Here is a 17574-nt window from a genome sequence, read left to right on the forward strand (position 1 = left end):
ATGCCATTGCTTGTCTACGCACCATGAATAGTCCCTATAATACCCTTTAGGCACACACTTGTACATACATACACAAGTGTGCATGTACATATTTGTGCATACAACATATACAGCACACGAAGTGCAATGCACGCATAATGCGTGGAGGTTGCGTGTTTGGCTCTCACCGGCGGCAAGTTATTTTTTCCTCCATTTTCATTTCCCTTTAGCTTATTATTTCTACACTCAATTAAATCCACAAATAATTTCCTGTGCGATTTCCATGGCTTCATTATCTGTTGACTTTGTGTGGTTGCGACTAAGAAAGTTGGGCCTCCTGGTTCGCCTTCTTGTTCACTCATAAGCGGAACGTCTGGATGCCATTTTTTTTTTCTCTTATGTGCAAAATTTGGCGCTCTAAAAATCCAGAAGTGGCAGTGTTAGTTGCTTGCTTCTGTCTCTAATATAAAGCATAGCCATTGCAACTTCAAAGTGTGTAAAGGCATCCTTTTTTAAGTTTTAATAATCATTGGCATGTTTTTCCCTCTACTGCCTAATTGTTAACCCTGTATTGATTGCAGAGTTTCAATATTGAGTATGAAGTTTCTGGCTACATGTCTTCGGCCAACACTGAATGATAGGCAGCAAGTGTCATTTGTTTGTTTAGAGCAGGAACACAGGACGATGAAGCATAAGTTTGGCACGGGACCAGTTTTTTTTCTTTAAGCACAGTCAGGGAAGACAGACAGATGGAAGATCTTCAGCTGCAGTAGTGTCGAACACACTTTTGACCGTTTTCACACCAGCTGTGTCATACTTTGCAGGCGTGAATGTCGCGGTGGGATCTACGCGCTGCACTTGTTTGTTTGCCATGCCCAAACCTAGTAAGGAGGCCTCTAACCTTTTAATGACAGCACATATAAATATCTGAAAAAAAAATGTGTATTTAAAAAATATCTATACATGCAAGACACATCAGTAATAAGCATAATTGACGAATAGAAAAAAATATTTTGCAGGAACTCTTGTAGCCTTAGGAGGAAACCCCAGGCAGAGAAATGGAAGTGGGCTTCACCCCAAGCCACCTAGGGCTTTGTTTGGAATACGTACCAACGGCTCTCGGGATATGTAAACCATAGGTGTACATTTCATGTGCTTTAAATATAGAAAGTTTGGGCCCATAGAAATGCATGGGAGGTTAGTGTGTATGTTTCTAGAGAGACACTTTCCCCCTTTGCCTTGACTAGCGTCTGCAAGTGGCATTTCTTTCCTACTTTTTCCTATTCCGGAACTGAGGGACTGTGGCATGATGCACTAAGTCATGCTGTTGGAGGCCAGACCAGCAAGCTTTGTGCTTGTCATGTGACAGATCGCCTAGTCACTTTCATTTCGCAATGCGAATTCTACAAACTTAAAGACTTGAGGGTCTACGAGTGCAACATCTTCGACCAGGTTTTGGGACAGCTACAACGAGTTGTCTGCATATTTCCATAACCAACCCTCCCGCACTCCAACAAAAAATTTAGATGTAGCAAAACTGTAAGCACCATCCAAGAATTCCCTCATGTCCGTACCTGTAGGTTTATCATTCATAACCACACGCACATATTCGGCTAAGCTAGCTTTAGGAAACCGGCTGCCGTGGTGCAACACATATTAGAGCCTCGTCCATTTTTCTTGCTAAAGAATCGGGTGCCAGTTAGATTTATACTTTGTTTCGGAGCTTTACTGTCATTTCTGTGTTAGTTTTCTACTTTGGACTTATGGAAAGTGAGCGTGCTTTTGTTTCGGGGACGTGCTAGAATTGGGCAAATACTGCCAAATGAATCAGCGGTGTGTTTTGGGGTTTTGGGGCATCTTGTTTAATTTTGAATAATTTCGTTGTTCCCATCAGGGTCGAATTAACGAAATTCAGCTGTGAATTAGTGAAGGCATCTGGGCAATGTGAAACGGCTCTTGCCGTTTCACATTTCACATTTCACACAAAGATGTGTGAATTCAGCCTCAGGTAGTCGGACAAGTGGATCAGAGACAGAATCACAACACACATTGGGCACTAATTGTAAAGTCTCAGTTTTCATGAAGCATGAGTTGCATTGCTATATGAAGTGGCAGCTTATAAATTTCCTGACAAATACATCAAAGAAATGCACTCTTGTTCCCCAGCACAGGAGCCATGCTTACCATAGTCAAGATGAATCTGTCTTATAGCATACTGCAGTTATGTTCACTTAATGCGAGAAACCTAACAGCAGCTATTCTATTAGCTGGGGTAATTGCACATATAAATGCACTCAACTTTCCCCTTTCAGCATGACAAAGGTTTAGCTTGAATATAGTTAGCATACCCTTTGTAACAAAAGGTTTTTAAAGCTGTTATCTTAGTGCTGATAGTTTTTTTCAGTGCCCATTATGGTGTACTGGTTGCATATATATATCAACAAATTGTGTTTATGAATAAAGAAAACGTAAAGGTACAGACATGAGATAATTCTTTGGTGGTGCTTGAATCTAAATTTTTTCATGGGATGTGGGAGGGTTGGTTATGGAAATGTGCAGACAACTTATAGCTGCCCAAAAACCTGGTCGAAGACGTCTCACTTGTGGACCTTCAATCCCTATGTTTGTAGAACGTCCATTGCGAAATGAAAGTGACTAGATGATCAGTCACATGACATAAGCACAGAGCTTGCTGGTCTGGCTTCCAACAGCATGACTTAGTGCAAAAGTAAGACATGTGGTGAATCTAGTAAGTGTTCATGTATAATAATCCTCCCCCCCCCCCCTTTTTTTTTTTCCTCAGACCCTTTAAGGTTTACAGTATGCATGAAGCAAGATGTTGTAACCGGCAGTACTTTCTGTTGTGTAATTGTACTTGTTGAGGGTTGGTAGTTAGGAATGTGTTCCCACTCGCTTGCCATATAGTGTGGAAAGCCATGTGTTACCCAACGTGGTAGCTCATTGTCTATGCCATTCTTTCGCTGAGACTTAGGTCAAGGGGGCTTGATTCCCAGCCGTGGCAGCTCTATTCCAAGAGGGGCAGACTGACAGAATGCTCGTGTGCTAATACTTAGGTGTACACTAAAGAAAAGTGACCAAAATTAATTTGGAGTCTCTTACTGCAGCATCTCTCATAGCCCTAGCGTTGCTTTGGGACATTAAACCCCACAAATTATTCAGTCAATCATAAGCCGTCTGCTAAATTTCAGTAGGAGCTACATGAAAAAAAGTGGCCCCTGCCTGATCGCTATCTGTCTGTGCTCTTGAGTGCACAACGAAGAGTGCCACATGCTTTTCATGTCTTGGCTGCAGGCGCAGCACGTACAACCATCTCAGCAGCTGGCTAACTGACGCAAGGAACCTCACCAACCCCAACACAGTGAGTCCTTGTTTGTTTATGCCATGGCCACACACTGCGTGCTGCGCTCCAGACATTTTATGATGGAATGTTGGCAAATGTGCTGGAGCGGCAGTCTGTAGTGTTCACTGCTGTCCTTAGGTTTCACCACCTCCCCATTTATAGTATGGTGAACGCATACTAGGCACTGAGCAGGACAAGTTGCACACATGCCCCCGATGGCATGAGTTGCATTATGAAGTATGAAATACGCAAATGCATAGTAATGGCTGAAACTGCACATTACTGCTTGAATGCTGGTTGTACTGACTTTTGCTTCTGTCTTTTGGAAGAGTTTTTGCTTAAAGCTTAGTGGTTTTGGTGGGCATAGAATGTAAAATTTGTAGCAGTAGGTATATGTCTTGGTGTAGCCAGATCAAATAAGATTCAAACAATGATAGCATTGGTTCAGAGGTTTTTCTAATATTAATTTAATGCAATGTTCTAGTCTTCCATTATTATGTTTTAATTTGTAGTCTTGTGTTGTTTGTCCACACAAACATAAGGATGTGGGAATACTGTTGCATTTTTATACCATGCTGATAATTGTAGTTACAAGCAGCATGCATTTGCCCTGCCAGTAGAAAAGCTGCTATAAAACTAATTTCTAGTGCAAGGCAAGCATAAAAATTAAACTAAGATACCACAGATAAGAGGTGATGTTTTTGTCGTATGCCATATCGAATAGCTCAAAAATTAGGAAAAGGCATATGTCAGGATGCATAGTAAAAGTGAAATGAAAAAGAAAAGAGAACTTGCCATCTGTGACAACTGGAGGTTAAGAGTATGGCTTCCATCAGTGGCAGTTCTTCCACTTTCACTTATACTAAGAACATAAACACTTCGCACATGTAACCCTCAATCATAATTATTTATGCAATTCAATTTAAATAAGAGTTACCTTACCCTACACTTTCCCTGGTTTCATTGCCTGTTGGCTTCACATAGTTATTATAGAGTCTCTCTGTTCCCTCGATCCTTCTAACTTAAACAATACAGTTACGAATATTAGACCCGCCATGGTTGCATAGTGGCTATGGTGTTGCCTGCTAAGCATGAGGTCGCGGGATCGAATGCCAGCCATGGTGGCCGTATTTCAATCAGGGTGGAATGTGAAAACACCTGTGTACTTAGATTTAGGTGCACGTTAAAAAACCTCATGCGGTCCAAACTACTCCGGAGCCCTCACTACAGCGTGCCTCATAATCGGGTCATGGCTTTGGCACGTAAAACACCATAATTTTTATGAATATTAGCTTTCCTTAAGGGAAGTAGGGACTTCCATTTATCAGGAAAAGTTTTTAGTAGAAAAGACAGATCAAGGCGAAATTTGATGCAGCATACTCTTTCTTCATTTTGCCCAAAATTCACTTAAATTTTTCTGTAGTTGTGACAGTCCTCGTTTGTTGGCACATGCTTTAAGAACAGCTACCCCGCCTGCTTGTTGCAATGTTAGAGGGAAGAAATACATATTTTTCACTTGACACCTAAGTCATTACAGCCACAAATAAGAGGCACTCCTCCGTTGCAGTTGCTAGTTTCCACGCCTTTCCTACTGTGCTATGCTGCCTCCTGGTTTATAATTTTGCGTGTGCTTATGGTGCTCTAAAATACCAAGCTTCACAACAATGACAATTTGCAAAGCTTGTGTTATTTGTCTTGAATGAACAGCGAAATAAGTGGGAAAAAAAAGAGAAAAATGGCCGCTTGGCACTGTTTGCAGGCAGGTAACTTTGAGAGTGCTTTATGGACTGTTCATTTATAAAGCCTTGTTGAAAGATGAGTTCAACCTGCAGGCCTAGTTCAACTGCAATACAAAGGGATAAAAGTTTTTCCTTGGTGTTTGTGCTGGTCAACAATCTTCTGAACTGACTGATTGCAGTCTGTGTTATCTGGTATGTGCTTACATTAGCGATTAAAAGGAATGTTAGTACCTTTTGTTTTCAAGTAGTAGTTGCAGAGTCAGTGCACAGTTTACAAAAGAGATAACACATTTTGAATAGTAATAATTGGATTCAAGAACAGCGCAGGTAGATGATTTGTTGTTCAAAAGCTTCAAATATGCGTACACCTGTCAATATGTAGGACCCTGATTGCCGGGTCTTTGGCAGTGAGGGCATATAATTCATGATAAGGGGAGGGAAGCCTTTCGCAGGTACATACATGGTTTTAAGCAAATATATCTCGGACTTGGGTTAACTTCGGCCGAAGACGAGGCAACTTATCACGATAAGCATCCTCTGGTGCCGATGAAGAGTTAATTTGTCGTGAACTCCCCACAATTTTTTTGCTTGTGTATATGTGCAGTTTTTTGTAATATTGAGAAGTAAATATAATGCACAATGACTTTTGCTATGTCTTTTTCAACGAGACCAGTAGAAATGAAGTAGGCATACCTGGTGTCATACTTTGTAGAAAAAATTGACACAAAATGTGGAGGTCTCAGAAAAATGCAGCACTTCTAAAAAAAAAAAAAAATTCGCAACTTGTCATGGCAGTTCATATAGACATGCACCAGCACCGAGTGCATGCTGGTGTGCATCTACACTCGTCTCCATCCAAGGGTTAGAGACCAACTGCAACGAAATTTCACTTTGGATAAACTGGTGATAAATCAGTAATGCTTTATACTATTGAATCAGTCTTGGCAAAAGGCAACAGGTAAAAGCCACTGAGCTGGTAATTTTATCATTTTTTTGTAAGCAGCCTTTAACAGCACCTTAAGCAGACGGTGCATGTACCTGTTGGTGTCACTGTGATGCGAGTCCCAGCATGCCGCATCATATTTTTCAGCGCACCACGGCTGCCGGTCACTCAGACTGGCTCGTGTCTGAGCGTCCGGGTGGCAAGAGGGCTCGTCGCAGCACCCCACAGTGACCACAGTTTCTACACTATGTAGCAGCATGTACTCCAAGATTGCATGGCTGTGCTGTCGCTATCTCGGAGGTTATGCCAAGGAGCCACGTGCTAGGTCATGCGTCGCTTTTGGCTTTGCAGAACAGAAAATGCTACTGCACCATTTGCACTGTGAATCAAACCCTCAGCCTTTACCTGTCTTTAAGTAATAAGGCAACAAACATACTGTGTGATTGTTCAAGTACAACAATCTCACCCTCCTAATCTTACTGTCAAGTGTTCCTCTGGCTGAGCCACCAGCAATTACATTGTGATGCACTGACAAACGCTATTGAAGCCTATAAAAGGTTGGCTTGCGGCAAAGGAAGGGCTTGCAGCCCCACCATTCACTTGCAACCACCGCTTTTGCCAAGTAGTGCTAACCTTTGATGTGCACCGTCCTTCCCTGATACATTTTTGCTCACACTTGTTCCAATTCCACAGTTTCCACTCCCAGGGTTTCAGCTTCCTGGATTTTCTCTTTTACCGCTGTTGCATGCTCGCACCTCTGTGCAGCAGTAGCAAATGTCAGATGATGTTACTTCTGCTCTGAACCAGATGCTGAGATGACGTATGTTCCGCTTACGTCATCCGAAATCATCATGCCGGAATCTGGGGGAATGAGTGAGAGAGGATTGCGGAGGAGGAGGAGGGGGGAGGGTAGATTGCCGGTATTCAACCTAGTCGGCAGAAATGTATATGGAGGGGTTTTTGAAGGGGTAGCTTGGCAACAAATAGAAAGGGTTGGGCAACATGATAAGCCCTGTTTATAATCTCTGTGGTAGTGAAGAGGACGTTGGTGGGTGATAGATGATCAGAGAAACGGCAATGACGGCACAGTTAAGTATGTGCACATTAATAATACAGAAAGATGGATATCGTGCCTGTGCCTGCTTCCAGGTAATGAGATGTGCTCTCGTTTTGTTAGCCTTGTTGTGTGGTTCACACCATAAAAGAAGTGATCTTGTATTTCGGACTTTTCATGTCAACTGTTCCATTGTTTCCCCCCTTTTTGTGTGCAGGTCATCTTCTTGATTGGTAACAAATGTGATCTTGAAGCTCAGAGAGATGTCACGTATGACGAGGCAAAGCAGTTTGCTGATGAAAATGGTGAGCAGTGGAAACAAGCACATTGGAAGTTCTTTTTTTGTATTACAGCAGAAATAGCGTACGTTCGCATGTGAGAAGCCTGAAAGACAGCTGCTTTTGCAGCTGTGTCTGATCCGCAAAAATGATGTGCACTATTTTGCTGCCAGCTGTCCGCAGTCTATCCACAGTGTGCTTTTGTGCAGCTACGTTGTTTAAAAGTGTTTTAGAACTTCCTAAGAAGTGAAACTGAACATGGCTATAGAAAATCTGCAGTAGATTTCTGTTAATTTGACTCAGGTTAATTGTATTTTTGGGGCATTGCGATCACGGCTGAACGTCCCGTGTAGTGCCGTTCGTTTCTATGGGTTCAAACTAACACTATTTTGGTCCTAAAATTAGCCTTTGTTAGTTAATGTGAACTTGACTAGTCAGCACGCGCATGCTTTTTGTTCAAGACAATGGGGCCAAAAATTGCCTGTGCGGTGCAGTCAGTCGGGAAATCAAAGCAGCTTTTGCAGCATTTCTATGCTTCATTGCGTAAAGACCAACCTCCATGGAGCGAAATTTTGCTGTAAATATTGCGTAGCGGAATATTCCAGCACGGAGCACGGCTGCATATTTGTCACCCCACACTTAATGCTAGCAAGAGCGGGCGAACACCGCTGGCCATGCCGCTGTAACTCAGCCTGCGAGGAATTGTTGTGGCCAGATGAACTCGACTTAGGCGGCCAACAAAAGCCATACAGCTGTGCTACAATCATTGTTGCAGGCTCTCCAGTGCACGCAACCACTTATGGTGGTGGTGCTAGCTAGGTGGTGAATATGTGCAGAGAGTAGATCAGCGACAAACAGCCAGTTTTTGGTCGTTGAAAGTTGGTCGCTTTTTCGCTCCATGGTGGTTGGCCTCAACACAGATGTAATGCGGTGAAGTTGATTATAGGAAACCGGCCGCCAGTGTGCAACACCTATTAGACCCTTGCCCATTTTTTCTGCTAAAAAATCGGGAGCATGTTAGATTTCTACTTTGTTTAGATGCTTTAATGTAGTTTCTATATTACTTTTCTACTTTGAACAGACAGCCCCGCATGTTTCTTTCGGGGGCATGTTAGAATAGGGCAGTGTGTTTTGGTATTTTTTTTGCATCTTAATCCACCTGCCGGATAATGTAATTTTGTTGGTCCCGTCAGGGCTGAATTAACAGGAGTCAACTATTATATTTTATTAGAGCGTTTTGAGGCTTGCCAGCATATTTTCAAGGGTTTAGGAGTCATGGACCTTAATTTAATGGAAAAAGGAAGAATTGAAAATATCATGGCAGTATATTTTTAACCTCTTACTCTATCGTAACTCTCAGCCAATTGCTAAGACACTATTTTAAAACTTGTTCACTACATCGTGGGAGTTCGTGTGGCAGATAATTATTGCTATATTACTGTGAAGCTTTATTTTCACTGGTTAGCTTTAGTCAGAGGCATAAGTAAAAATGGCATTTCTCGCTAGGTAAGGAAGCTGTGCAAGATTGTACAACTAATTTGCCTCGAGCCTTTCAAGACTAAAGGTGTGAATGCCTGTTGCTTTGTTTAAGTGAAGTTATATGCAGGTTACCTTATAGCAATACTGCTACGTGCATATATGCGTGCTGTTCTCCCCCCCCCCTTTTTTTTTTCTAGAAAACTATGGAATAAGTGTGTGTGTGGCGTCAACAGTGGAGCAGTTTCAGATAGCCTTGTAGTGTAGTTGTCAGTTGTACACTTAACACCTCTGCTGTTCAGTGCTTCCCCAACCATTAAACCATACCATTTCTAACTTTACTAGGAAAAAGTTTGATGCAGGATGCAAGTATGGAAGCTTGTGTTAGTTGGCAATGGTTATTTTCTCTGGTGTTCACAGCACATATATATACCAGGTGTTTCAGCGAGCACTTTCAAAATTTTTTAAAGGTTGTCTGTGCCAGAAAGCACAATTCTAGTTCATGAGCTGGTCTGCTTGAAGGGGCGAACATTGCAAAAAAAAAAATTGAAATGCCTAATTAACCCCTTCAGCGTTCAGGACAAACAGAACTCGTCCTAGCTAAAGCATCCCCAAACTGTTTTGGGTGAGCAGAACTCATTCTACCAGAACAGGTTCTCCTCTTGAGTGTTTAGGACAAGAAGCGCTCGTCTGCGGCTTGGATCGTGTGTCGCCCACCAGACAGAAGCACTTACTTGACGATTTCAGTTTCTCTTGCCACAGGAGCGTGGTTTCTGTGTGAAAACATGGTGTCTGATTATGGCGGCACATGCGTAGCTGGCCTGTCAACCGGAAAAAGCAGCTTTTCATCTTCGTCATCTTCTTCCAAAGAAGATTATTCGCATACCGATGTTTATCTTGTGTTCGGAAGAAGGCAGCAATGATGCTGATTTGAGCAGTTTTTCTGGTGATAGAACATCTCAGAAAGTGCACAGTGGGTGCAGCTTGATGTCAACGATCCTTGCGCAAGCCTCCTCGGTTTCTATTTTTGGCCGTTCCAGCAAGACTTTCAATTTGATGTCGCCAGATGACCGTCTGGAGCACATACAACAGTTTCTCGATGATAAACTGGTTACATTAGAGGTCGATGAAACCAATCGCAACAGGGCTGAAAAGCTTAAGTGCTCTCGTCCCAGTGTCGTTCCCTGCTTTGAAGTTTACTGCACAGTCCCAAAGATTCCCAAGTGAAGCAGCCAAAGGTTGATTAGCCTGCTCCAGTGAGCAATGACGAAACGTTTGCAACTGTTTGCTTTATATGGTTTGTATTTCTTATCAGAAGCAAGCAGCTGGTTTCATATGTAATGTTCAGAAATGAACTATATTGCGTTGATTTGACTTAGAGGGGGACACGGGTTCTAAAAGGTTTTTCTTTATTTTTGGTTCAATCTGGACTAAACTTTGCTGTTTCAATCAGTTTTTCATGCCGATTTCAAATCTATAATTGGTTTTTCGATACCTACTCTGGTTCAGAAAGTATTAAAGTTAAAAAATAAACTTGATGGGTTCTTCTGGGGCTTTTTGGCAATTTTGCATTGCTAAACACATAAAGTAAGTACATGATGCTAATGCCAAAAACTTGCTCAAGGGGGTGATGTTATATTTATTTGACAGCATTCTAAAGGTAAGAAACCAGACCAACATTTACTGTGACTATTTTTTTTATTTTTCACTCATTATTTTTTATTGTAATTTGCAAAATTATGCTATAGTAGCAGAAATAACATCACCCCCTAGATCATTTCATTATGAATATACTGATACCAAACTTTTTATTGTCTCTCAACAACATCATAGAGACAAGCCCTGTAAGGCTGAGTGTGGTGTGTAAAAACATAAAACTGAGAAAAACTCATTTGAAGTTTAGATAGCTACATCTTTTTCTAGAATGCAGCTACAGCAACATTAAAGGGACACTAAAGGTAAATACTAAGTCAAGATAAAATGATAGATTAGTGCTCGAGAATCTCTAAGGCATCAATATTATCATGAACAGAGCCTTAAAGGGCCCCTCACCAGGCCCCATAGCAAATTTTGGTCATACGCTGCAAGTTGTTGCATGTCCTCTAGGGAGCGTTCTGCCGCAAAAGTGTTTCAAATTGGCTTATTAATAGCCGAGATAGAAATATTTCAGTGCCGCAAACCCATGATTTCAGCAGGCAGGCTCCACTGTCAAGCAAGACTCTCTCTCCACTCGCCCTGTCTAGCCTCCGCAAGCGAAATTCCTTCCCTGCATTCTCCCATACCAGACCTCGAGGATCGCGTGACGCATATATCACAGGCCCCGCCTTCATTTTTTTTCTCGACGTTATGCCCTTACGCTGACAGTGTCGCGTGCAAGCTGTTGTCTCGTTCACGCAGCGCACAATTTTGCGTGCTGTGCACAAGGACGCATGACTAGCGGTATAATTTGGTGCTACACGAATACTGAGGCAGAACAAGCGGATTGTAGAGCATGATCATGTGCTGCAACACGGTAGAAAATGGCATGGTTTTTGGTACCTGCACACGTGACTGTACGAACGTGGGGACAAGCAGATGAAGTGGAAGTACATCTCTCTTGCTTCGGTGCGAAGTAAAACGAAAAACACGCAGACATTCCGTTTGTGTGTTTTATTACTTCTCTAAACTTTAATTTGTCAATTCAAGCAACACACCACACAAATAACAGTTGGTGCCTTGAATAATTTTCGAAGTCACATGATACCACGAGTGACGTCACACTGTGTACCCAAGTAATGTAGCCGCAGGGACGCGAGTACGTTGTCCTCTGGCTTGGAGCGCTGCGGCCGCGATAAGGGAAAACGGCATTCAGATTGCAATTTCAGACCTTTTCGCGGCGCGTAGCAATGTCATTCTTTGCAAACACCATGGTTGGCGCACATCGTTTGCTCTGCGCTTGTCAGCTCAAAATGGCCAGACCTGGTGAGGTGCCCTTTAATAATCGAGAAATTGAGGTAAATGCACGACATTAGAGACTCGCCTGGGACATTCAAGTACTTGCCCGATGATAAAAGCACTCCTCAGTTAAATTCTGTCTCCAGTGCTCAACTACTCGTTGATAAAAACATCCTAGTGTTGTATTACAAGATGGAATAAAATGCTACAAATCGAGTTATATTTCATTTTTCAAAAAAAAGACAACTCGTTGAAATTGTCGTTGACAACGGCGCAGGCGTTCGAAAGGTTTTAACGCGATAGCGTTAAGGAGCTCGTGTCGCAGAAAAGCCGGTGTCGTCGGCGTCGGGTGTCGGCGTCGGCGTCCGCGGCGTTGGCCGTGAGCGATAAATCACGGCAGGCACTTCATAAATAAAAAGCAACTTCCAAGATGGGCTGGGTGGGAATCGAACCAGGGTCTCCGGAGTGTGAGACGGAGACGCTACCACTCAGCCACGAGTTCGATGCTTCCAAGCGGTACAAACGCGCCTCTAGTGAATGCGGTGTTGCCTTCGAAACGAGCCGTGGAAAGTTATACTGCGGTGTATATCGGTAATTATGAACATGTAACTTACAGAAGTCGCAATTACACGAGTAGCGAAGTGCGTTTCCGCTGCATTTCTTCTGGGCTTTCCGCACACGCAGAGCCATCTTGCGGCAAACATAGAAGACCCCCTCCTCTCCATGTACGGCGCTGCCCAACAGATGGCGCGCCACGCGCGCATTGGAGCTGTACGAGGACCGGTGCGAGGCGGGTCGCGGCATGGACTCTCTCTCCCCTGACAACGCTTCGCCTTGCTCCCTCTGCAGAATCATGCGGCCTTCCTTTCTTTAGATCACTATCTGTCTATCTTTCGGCCCGTGCCGATCACGACGTTTGGCTGGCGTGCATCATTTCCCCCTCCGAGATACCGAGTTCTTTGGTTCGTTCCGCTTGCTCAGGCGCACGTTTCGTTGCTGCGCCGAACGCTGCGTTGCTGGACCATATGGCTCGACGCTCACCGCGTCCGATGCGGGGCGCCTCGTAAGTGATGGCTGCCCTGTAGCCCATTGTCTTACACCCCTTGGCGGGTCGACAGGAACGCTGTCGCGTTCCACTCTTGAAGGCGAAGCTTAAGCGTCCTCCAATTTTTTTGTTTACGCTCGACTCTGTGCCGCCCACGCTTTCGCGTTCCAGAACTTTCCTGATCGCGTAGTGCTGCGCTGGTTTTGCTGCCTCGCAAAACTCACACAAACTGCAAGTACCAGAGAATTCAACTTCTATGTGATGTCGCAAGATGCCCGAATGGTTTACGCCACTTGACCAAAAAGCAGCTGCAGCGGCAAATCTACCACTCTGCCTTGACTCGGTACCTCTGTCTGTCTGGCATCGTTTTACTCACTGACGGCAGGCAGCAAAGGGTAGTGATCGCATATGTTACGTCACCACTCTTCCAGTTCAGTGGCAGGAGATTTGAATTTCGAAAAAGGCATTCAGACCCTTCAGGTGAAATTTTCTTGTAAACTAAGTTTTTTCTTGGCACGAAACAAGCATTGCAAGGTTTCTGGGATGGATGGTATTAAAGCAGTCCATGTCGACTTGGTATTTGCGTTTAGTGTCCCTTTAATGACATCATTTTGTAGCTCTATTCTTGAGGAGAATGGCCACTAAATATATACGACTGTACCCCCCCCCCCCCCTCAGGAAACAGGGAAAAGCTTGTTATAAAGCCATGTACTGCCCCTAAACCAGCATGCGAAACTACATTTACTACTTCATGTGCCTGTTCTAGTGACCTGCAAGCTTAATAAATAAAAAAATTTTATAATAAAGTAGCCTTTCCTTAGCCGAATAAACTTGCAATGTTAGTCAATAACACGCATGGAATACTTATTGAAGGGACTAAATTGATTGTCGTACAAAAACACTTCGCTCTACAGCCTGCCAATGCTCTATACAAGGTCATTTTCTGGCTTGTGCAGTTTTGAATATCTGGCCTTAGTAGCACTACTGTCTGATGCTCCAAAGTTTTTGTAACGAGCAGCTTGAATATTCACTTCTCGCACGCTCAGCCGACTTGCCCACTGAATACTGTATGCTGCATCAGCGCAGTCTAGAATGCCGCTGGACGCAACAGGTCGTTCTGACCGTCCCGTTCGTGCCGGCCATTCAGGTAGCGGGCTGTTGTCCGCAGTCTGCAGCCTCTCGTTCCATTTACGCTTTTTTCTTTTTTTCCAAAAGCTTGACATGCCTTCTTTATACGAGCATCTCCTGACCTGCCACACGACAAAAAGACGGTGCAGCAGCCGTGTGAACACAAGCGAAAGCAGATGAAGACCACCCGTGCAAACCGGCCGCTTCACTCACCCCAGCCAATGGGAGGCACAAGACTGGAGGTTCGGCTTGTGCACGTGCGCTCCGCCCAATCAGAGGCCAGAAATCGCCCTTTGTAAAAGCGGCGAGAGCGGTCGTTCTGTTTGAGTGCCACCATTTTGAGCCGGCACAAAATGTGCACAAAGAAAACAGGTTAAGATGGTGGTGGTCGGCTGGTGGCTGCAGCCGCGGCACACGGGAAGTTTGAACAAGTTTTGCCTGGCGCAGGGCGTTTTGTGGCTCCTGTGGCACTTTGAAAGCCAATTTTTTTAAATCAGCGTTTATAATTTGAGGGCAGGTGCTTGAAGGCACAAACATTTCTGAAATGCATATTCCTCAAAATACATTTTTCTGACATTTCTTACCATTCTATAACCCGCGTACCCGCTTAATATGTGGTGCAAATATTTCTTCAGCATCGAGTAGTTGCTTTTTAGTGCAATGCGATTTAAAATCCGCAATAAAAAAAATAGGCCCTTTTGGTTAGGAAAATTTCAAAAAAAAAAAAATAAAACACTTGCGAGGTTAACAAACTTTACTAATAAAGTTTTTAGCTAATTACCTTATGGCTCTTATTGCAATTTGCCCTTATTGCAGAGAAATGCATTGGCATTCCAGTTACTTTTGTGCTTCAATGCATAAAACGACGTTTTGTTAAGAAAGTAACTGGAACCCCTATGTATTTCTCTGGAAAGTTCGGTAATTAATATATCTAAAGAGGTTTCATCCTGAGAATTTGTACAAAGTGGATTCGCCTTGCAAACTCCACGACTAGAATTTGTAAGTAGCAATATGGGCCATAAGGTAATTACTTAAACTCATTAAGAATTTTTTGTTAATTAGTCTATTATGCATTTCGATTTTTTTTGCAAGTAATGTCCGCCTCTTCGAGTATACCAGCTCATGAATTAGAATTGTGCTGTCTGCCACAGGCAACCTTTAAAAAATTTTGACTGTTCCCTGAAACAACCTGTGTAACTAAGGAACGTGGAACAGGCAGAGAGAAAAAGGGCGCTGACTTTGTAGTCTGTGTTCTTACAATGTCTGCCTGTCGACGATTTTCCTCTATCTGCGTGCGCAGTGAACGCCATAGAAAAGATCGATAAGCCTGACAAGTTTACAAGATTTACATACAGTTGTGTTTGTCCTTTCAGACTGCCCCCTAATTCATTGCTTCAAAATGTTTACTCTTTTCTTTTTCTCACCTTGCAGGTCTAATGTTTGTGGAGGCTAGTGCAAAAACGTAAGTCAGCTTTGCTTTGTTTTTTAGTGCCATGGCTACGCGTTATAACTGTATTAATTCAAAGTCAATCTGACTGCGAGAAATATTCTAGTAGATTTTTGCATTACCTGAAAAGACAAAAACCTTGAAGAAGAGAGGCTCAGTGCAGTTAACTTGAGCAGTCGTCGTTTTGCAAGAGGACTTGGTATATTGGTTTCTCTTGGCCAGCTGGTTTGCCTCGACGCAGCTTTTGAGAAAGATGGGCATGGTGCGAGATGTTCACCATGAGGCACACGGTTGTTTTAATGCTTGTGAGGATGTTTTAGCAGCGTGCTTGGGTGCCAGTATGGCATCCAGTTAGGGTAGGGCCATAGTGTTTTCTACCAAGATTACTAGGAGGGGAAGTGTGGGCGACTGCCGTTGTTCAGCCACCGTAGGAATCGTAAACAGTACATAGATTTTCCTGTGGTACAGCTTCTTTTATTGCTATTTATGGTTCAATTGGGCAGCATGCTGGTGTCAAAATGATTGCGCAAAGGAGTTCAATGCTTTACATTCACAATTCATTTTTATGCATGATTTTCAGTGCATAAATTGCACTGCAACCAATTTGAGTATTTGTATAGCTAAATCTACATGAAAGTGTTAGCTAAGTAGCACTCGCCATTTATATTTTTTACATCCGATCATTAGTTATTCATAGTGCTACTGATACTTCAGCTTATTCTTTTCTCTAATTGAGTTTGCATTGTGAGTGAGCGAGTAGAAACCTTATTTGGTAAAAAGGAATTGTAGATTGCTGGAGGTGATATTGGTAAGCGACCGTGAGTCCTTAGACCTTGGCGGCTTCCGCACCTGGTGCAGTGGCGCGGTGTCTTGGGACAACAGTCAGAGCTGAGCAACATGGCCTCCCACTGCTCTGTAGTAATTGCTTCTTTCCGCTTTGGGGCATGCCCAGAGGATACGGAACAGATTTGCTGTTTCTTGTCATTTAATGCATAAGTTGGTATTATATTTATCTAGATAAATGTTGCTGTAGTAGTGATGGATTAGGAAAAGTATTAGTTTGCGGCCTCCACCAGGCTAATTCTCATTTGCTTGGGGATTTGTGCGCAGCTGGATACAGTGCCCTTGGTATTCTATAGTGTCGTAGGATATCGCAGTAGCTAACGAGACATCCCATCCTCGCCCCTTCCAGCGGCTGTCCTGTCGCTTGGCTTGTGAATCCTGGAGCTGTGTTATAGGCAGCTTCGTTGCCGGGCAGAGCTGTGTAACAGTTTTGCTTTCCTACTTGTTCCCATGATTCTGGTTGCATTACGCTTTGTCTGTCCTTCACTTCCTTTGTATATATCACTTGATGTATACAAAGTCTGAGTGCATTGTAAACTCGGGGTGTCTACCAACCAGGAAAACTGGGAATTCTCGGGGATTTCCAATAGTCTGGAAAAACTCGGGGAGAACTCGGGGAATTCGTGCTTCTATCAGAAAAATTAGCTGTAATTTTATTGAAAGAGAAAGAAAGTCGCGGTAAAGCTGGCTCGAGTAGGCGGAGTTGCTAGTGTTTAGTCAACGACCAACTTTCCGGACTCCCGATAATTCGGACAGCTTCGCGTCACCACCACGTACCCCATTGAGCCTATGTATAATAACGTCTGACATTTCGGATGCAAGAACCCTTCGCCAACCGATTTTCCGGACTTATTGTCATCATGGCAGGTCCGAAACGGCATTAATAAAACCACCACCACCGCCACCGTTTTGATTACCTCGTCGCTCCTCAAACACTCTCGCACGCAGATCCGCTGGCAGCCGTAGCCACCACCGCAGCAACGCTAGGCCTAGCTGCTTCTGCGTTCGCTATTAAGCTTCTTGCCGTTCTGTGCCGTGTTTTTCATAAGAATTTGCCGCTATCAGCAATGGCACCGACTCCGCCTTTGTGGTCCTCGCGATTTGCTTCGAAGCTCGGAAAGCACGGCGCATTGCATAATGCCGGTTGCCGAAAGTCGGCTTCGCCTCACTACAGCAGTATTACGCGGTGAAGCGTGCGCACATTGCGGAGTTCAGCATGAGTGGGAAGGGGCAATTGTCACGGGACACGCGTGCACCCGCTGCCTTTTGTCACAGGATGAGCACCGATGTTCCTAATAAGTGTACTGGCAGGCCGTCAGAGCTTTTTCTGATGTTCTGCGGCAGTAA

General features: G+C 43.7%; 1 protein-coding gene across 2 annotated transcripts in view; it reads left to right on the forward strand.

Moving 5' to 3' along the window:
• Positions 1–17574, forward strand: part of Rab14 (RAS oncogene family member Rab14) — a 54860-nt gene that overhangs the window by 10892 nt on the left and 26394 nt on the right. For both annotated transcript variants that reach the window (XM_075686646.1, XM_075686654.1), the window contains exons 3-5: positions 3292–3358; positions 7294–7381; positions 15369–15399. In XM_075686646.1, coding sequence (XP_075542761.1) covers positions 3292–3358; positions 7294–7381; positions 15369–15399 — 186 coding nt within the window. The remainder of the gene's footprint in view (positions 1–3291; positions 3359–7293; positions 7382–15368; positions 15400–17574) is intronic.

The sequence above is a fragment of the Dermacentor variabilis genome, chromosome 1 (genome assembly GCF_050947875.1).
Source record: "Dermacentor variabilis isolate Ectoservices chromosome 1, ASM5094787v1, whole genome shotgun sequence".
NCBI lineage: Eukaryota > Metazoa > Arthropoda > Arachnida > Ixodida > Ixodidae > Dermacentor > Dermacentor variabilis.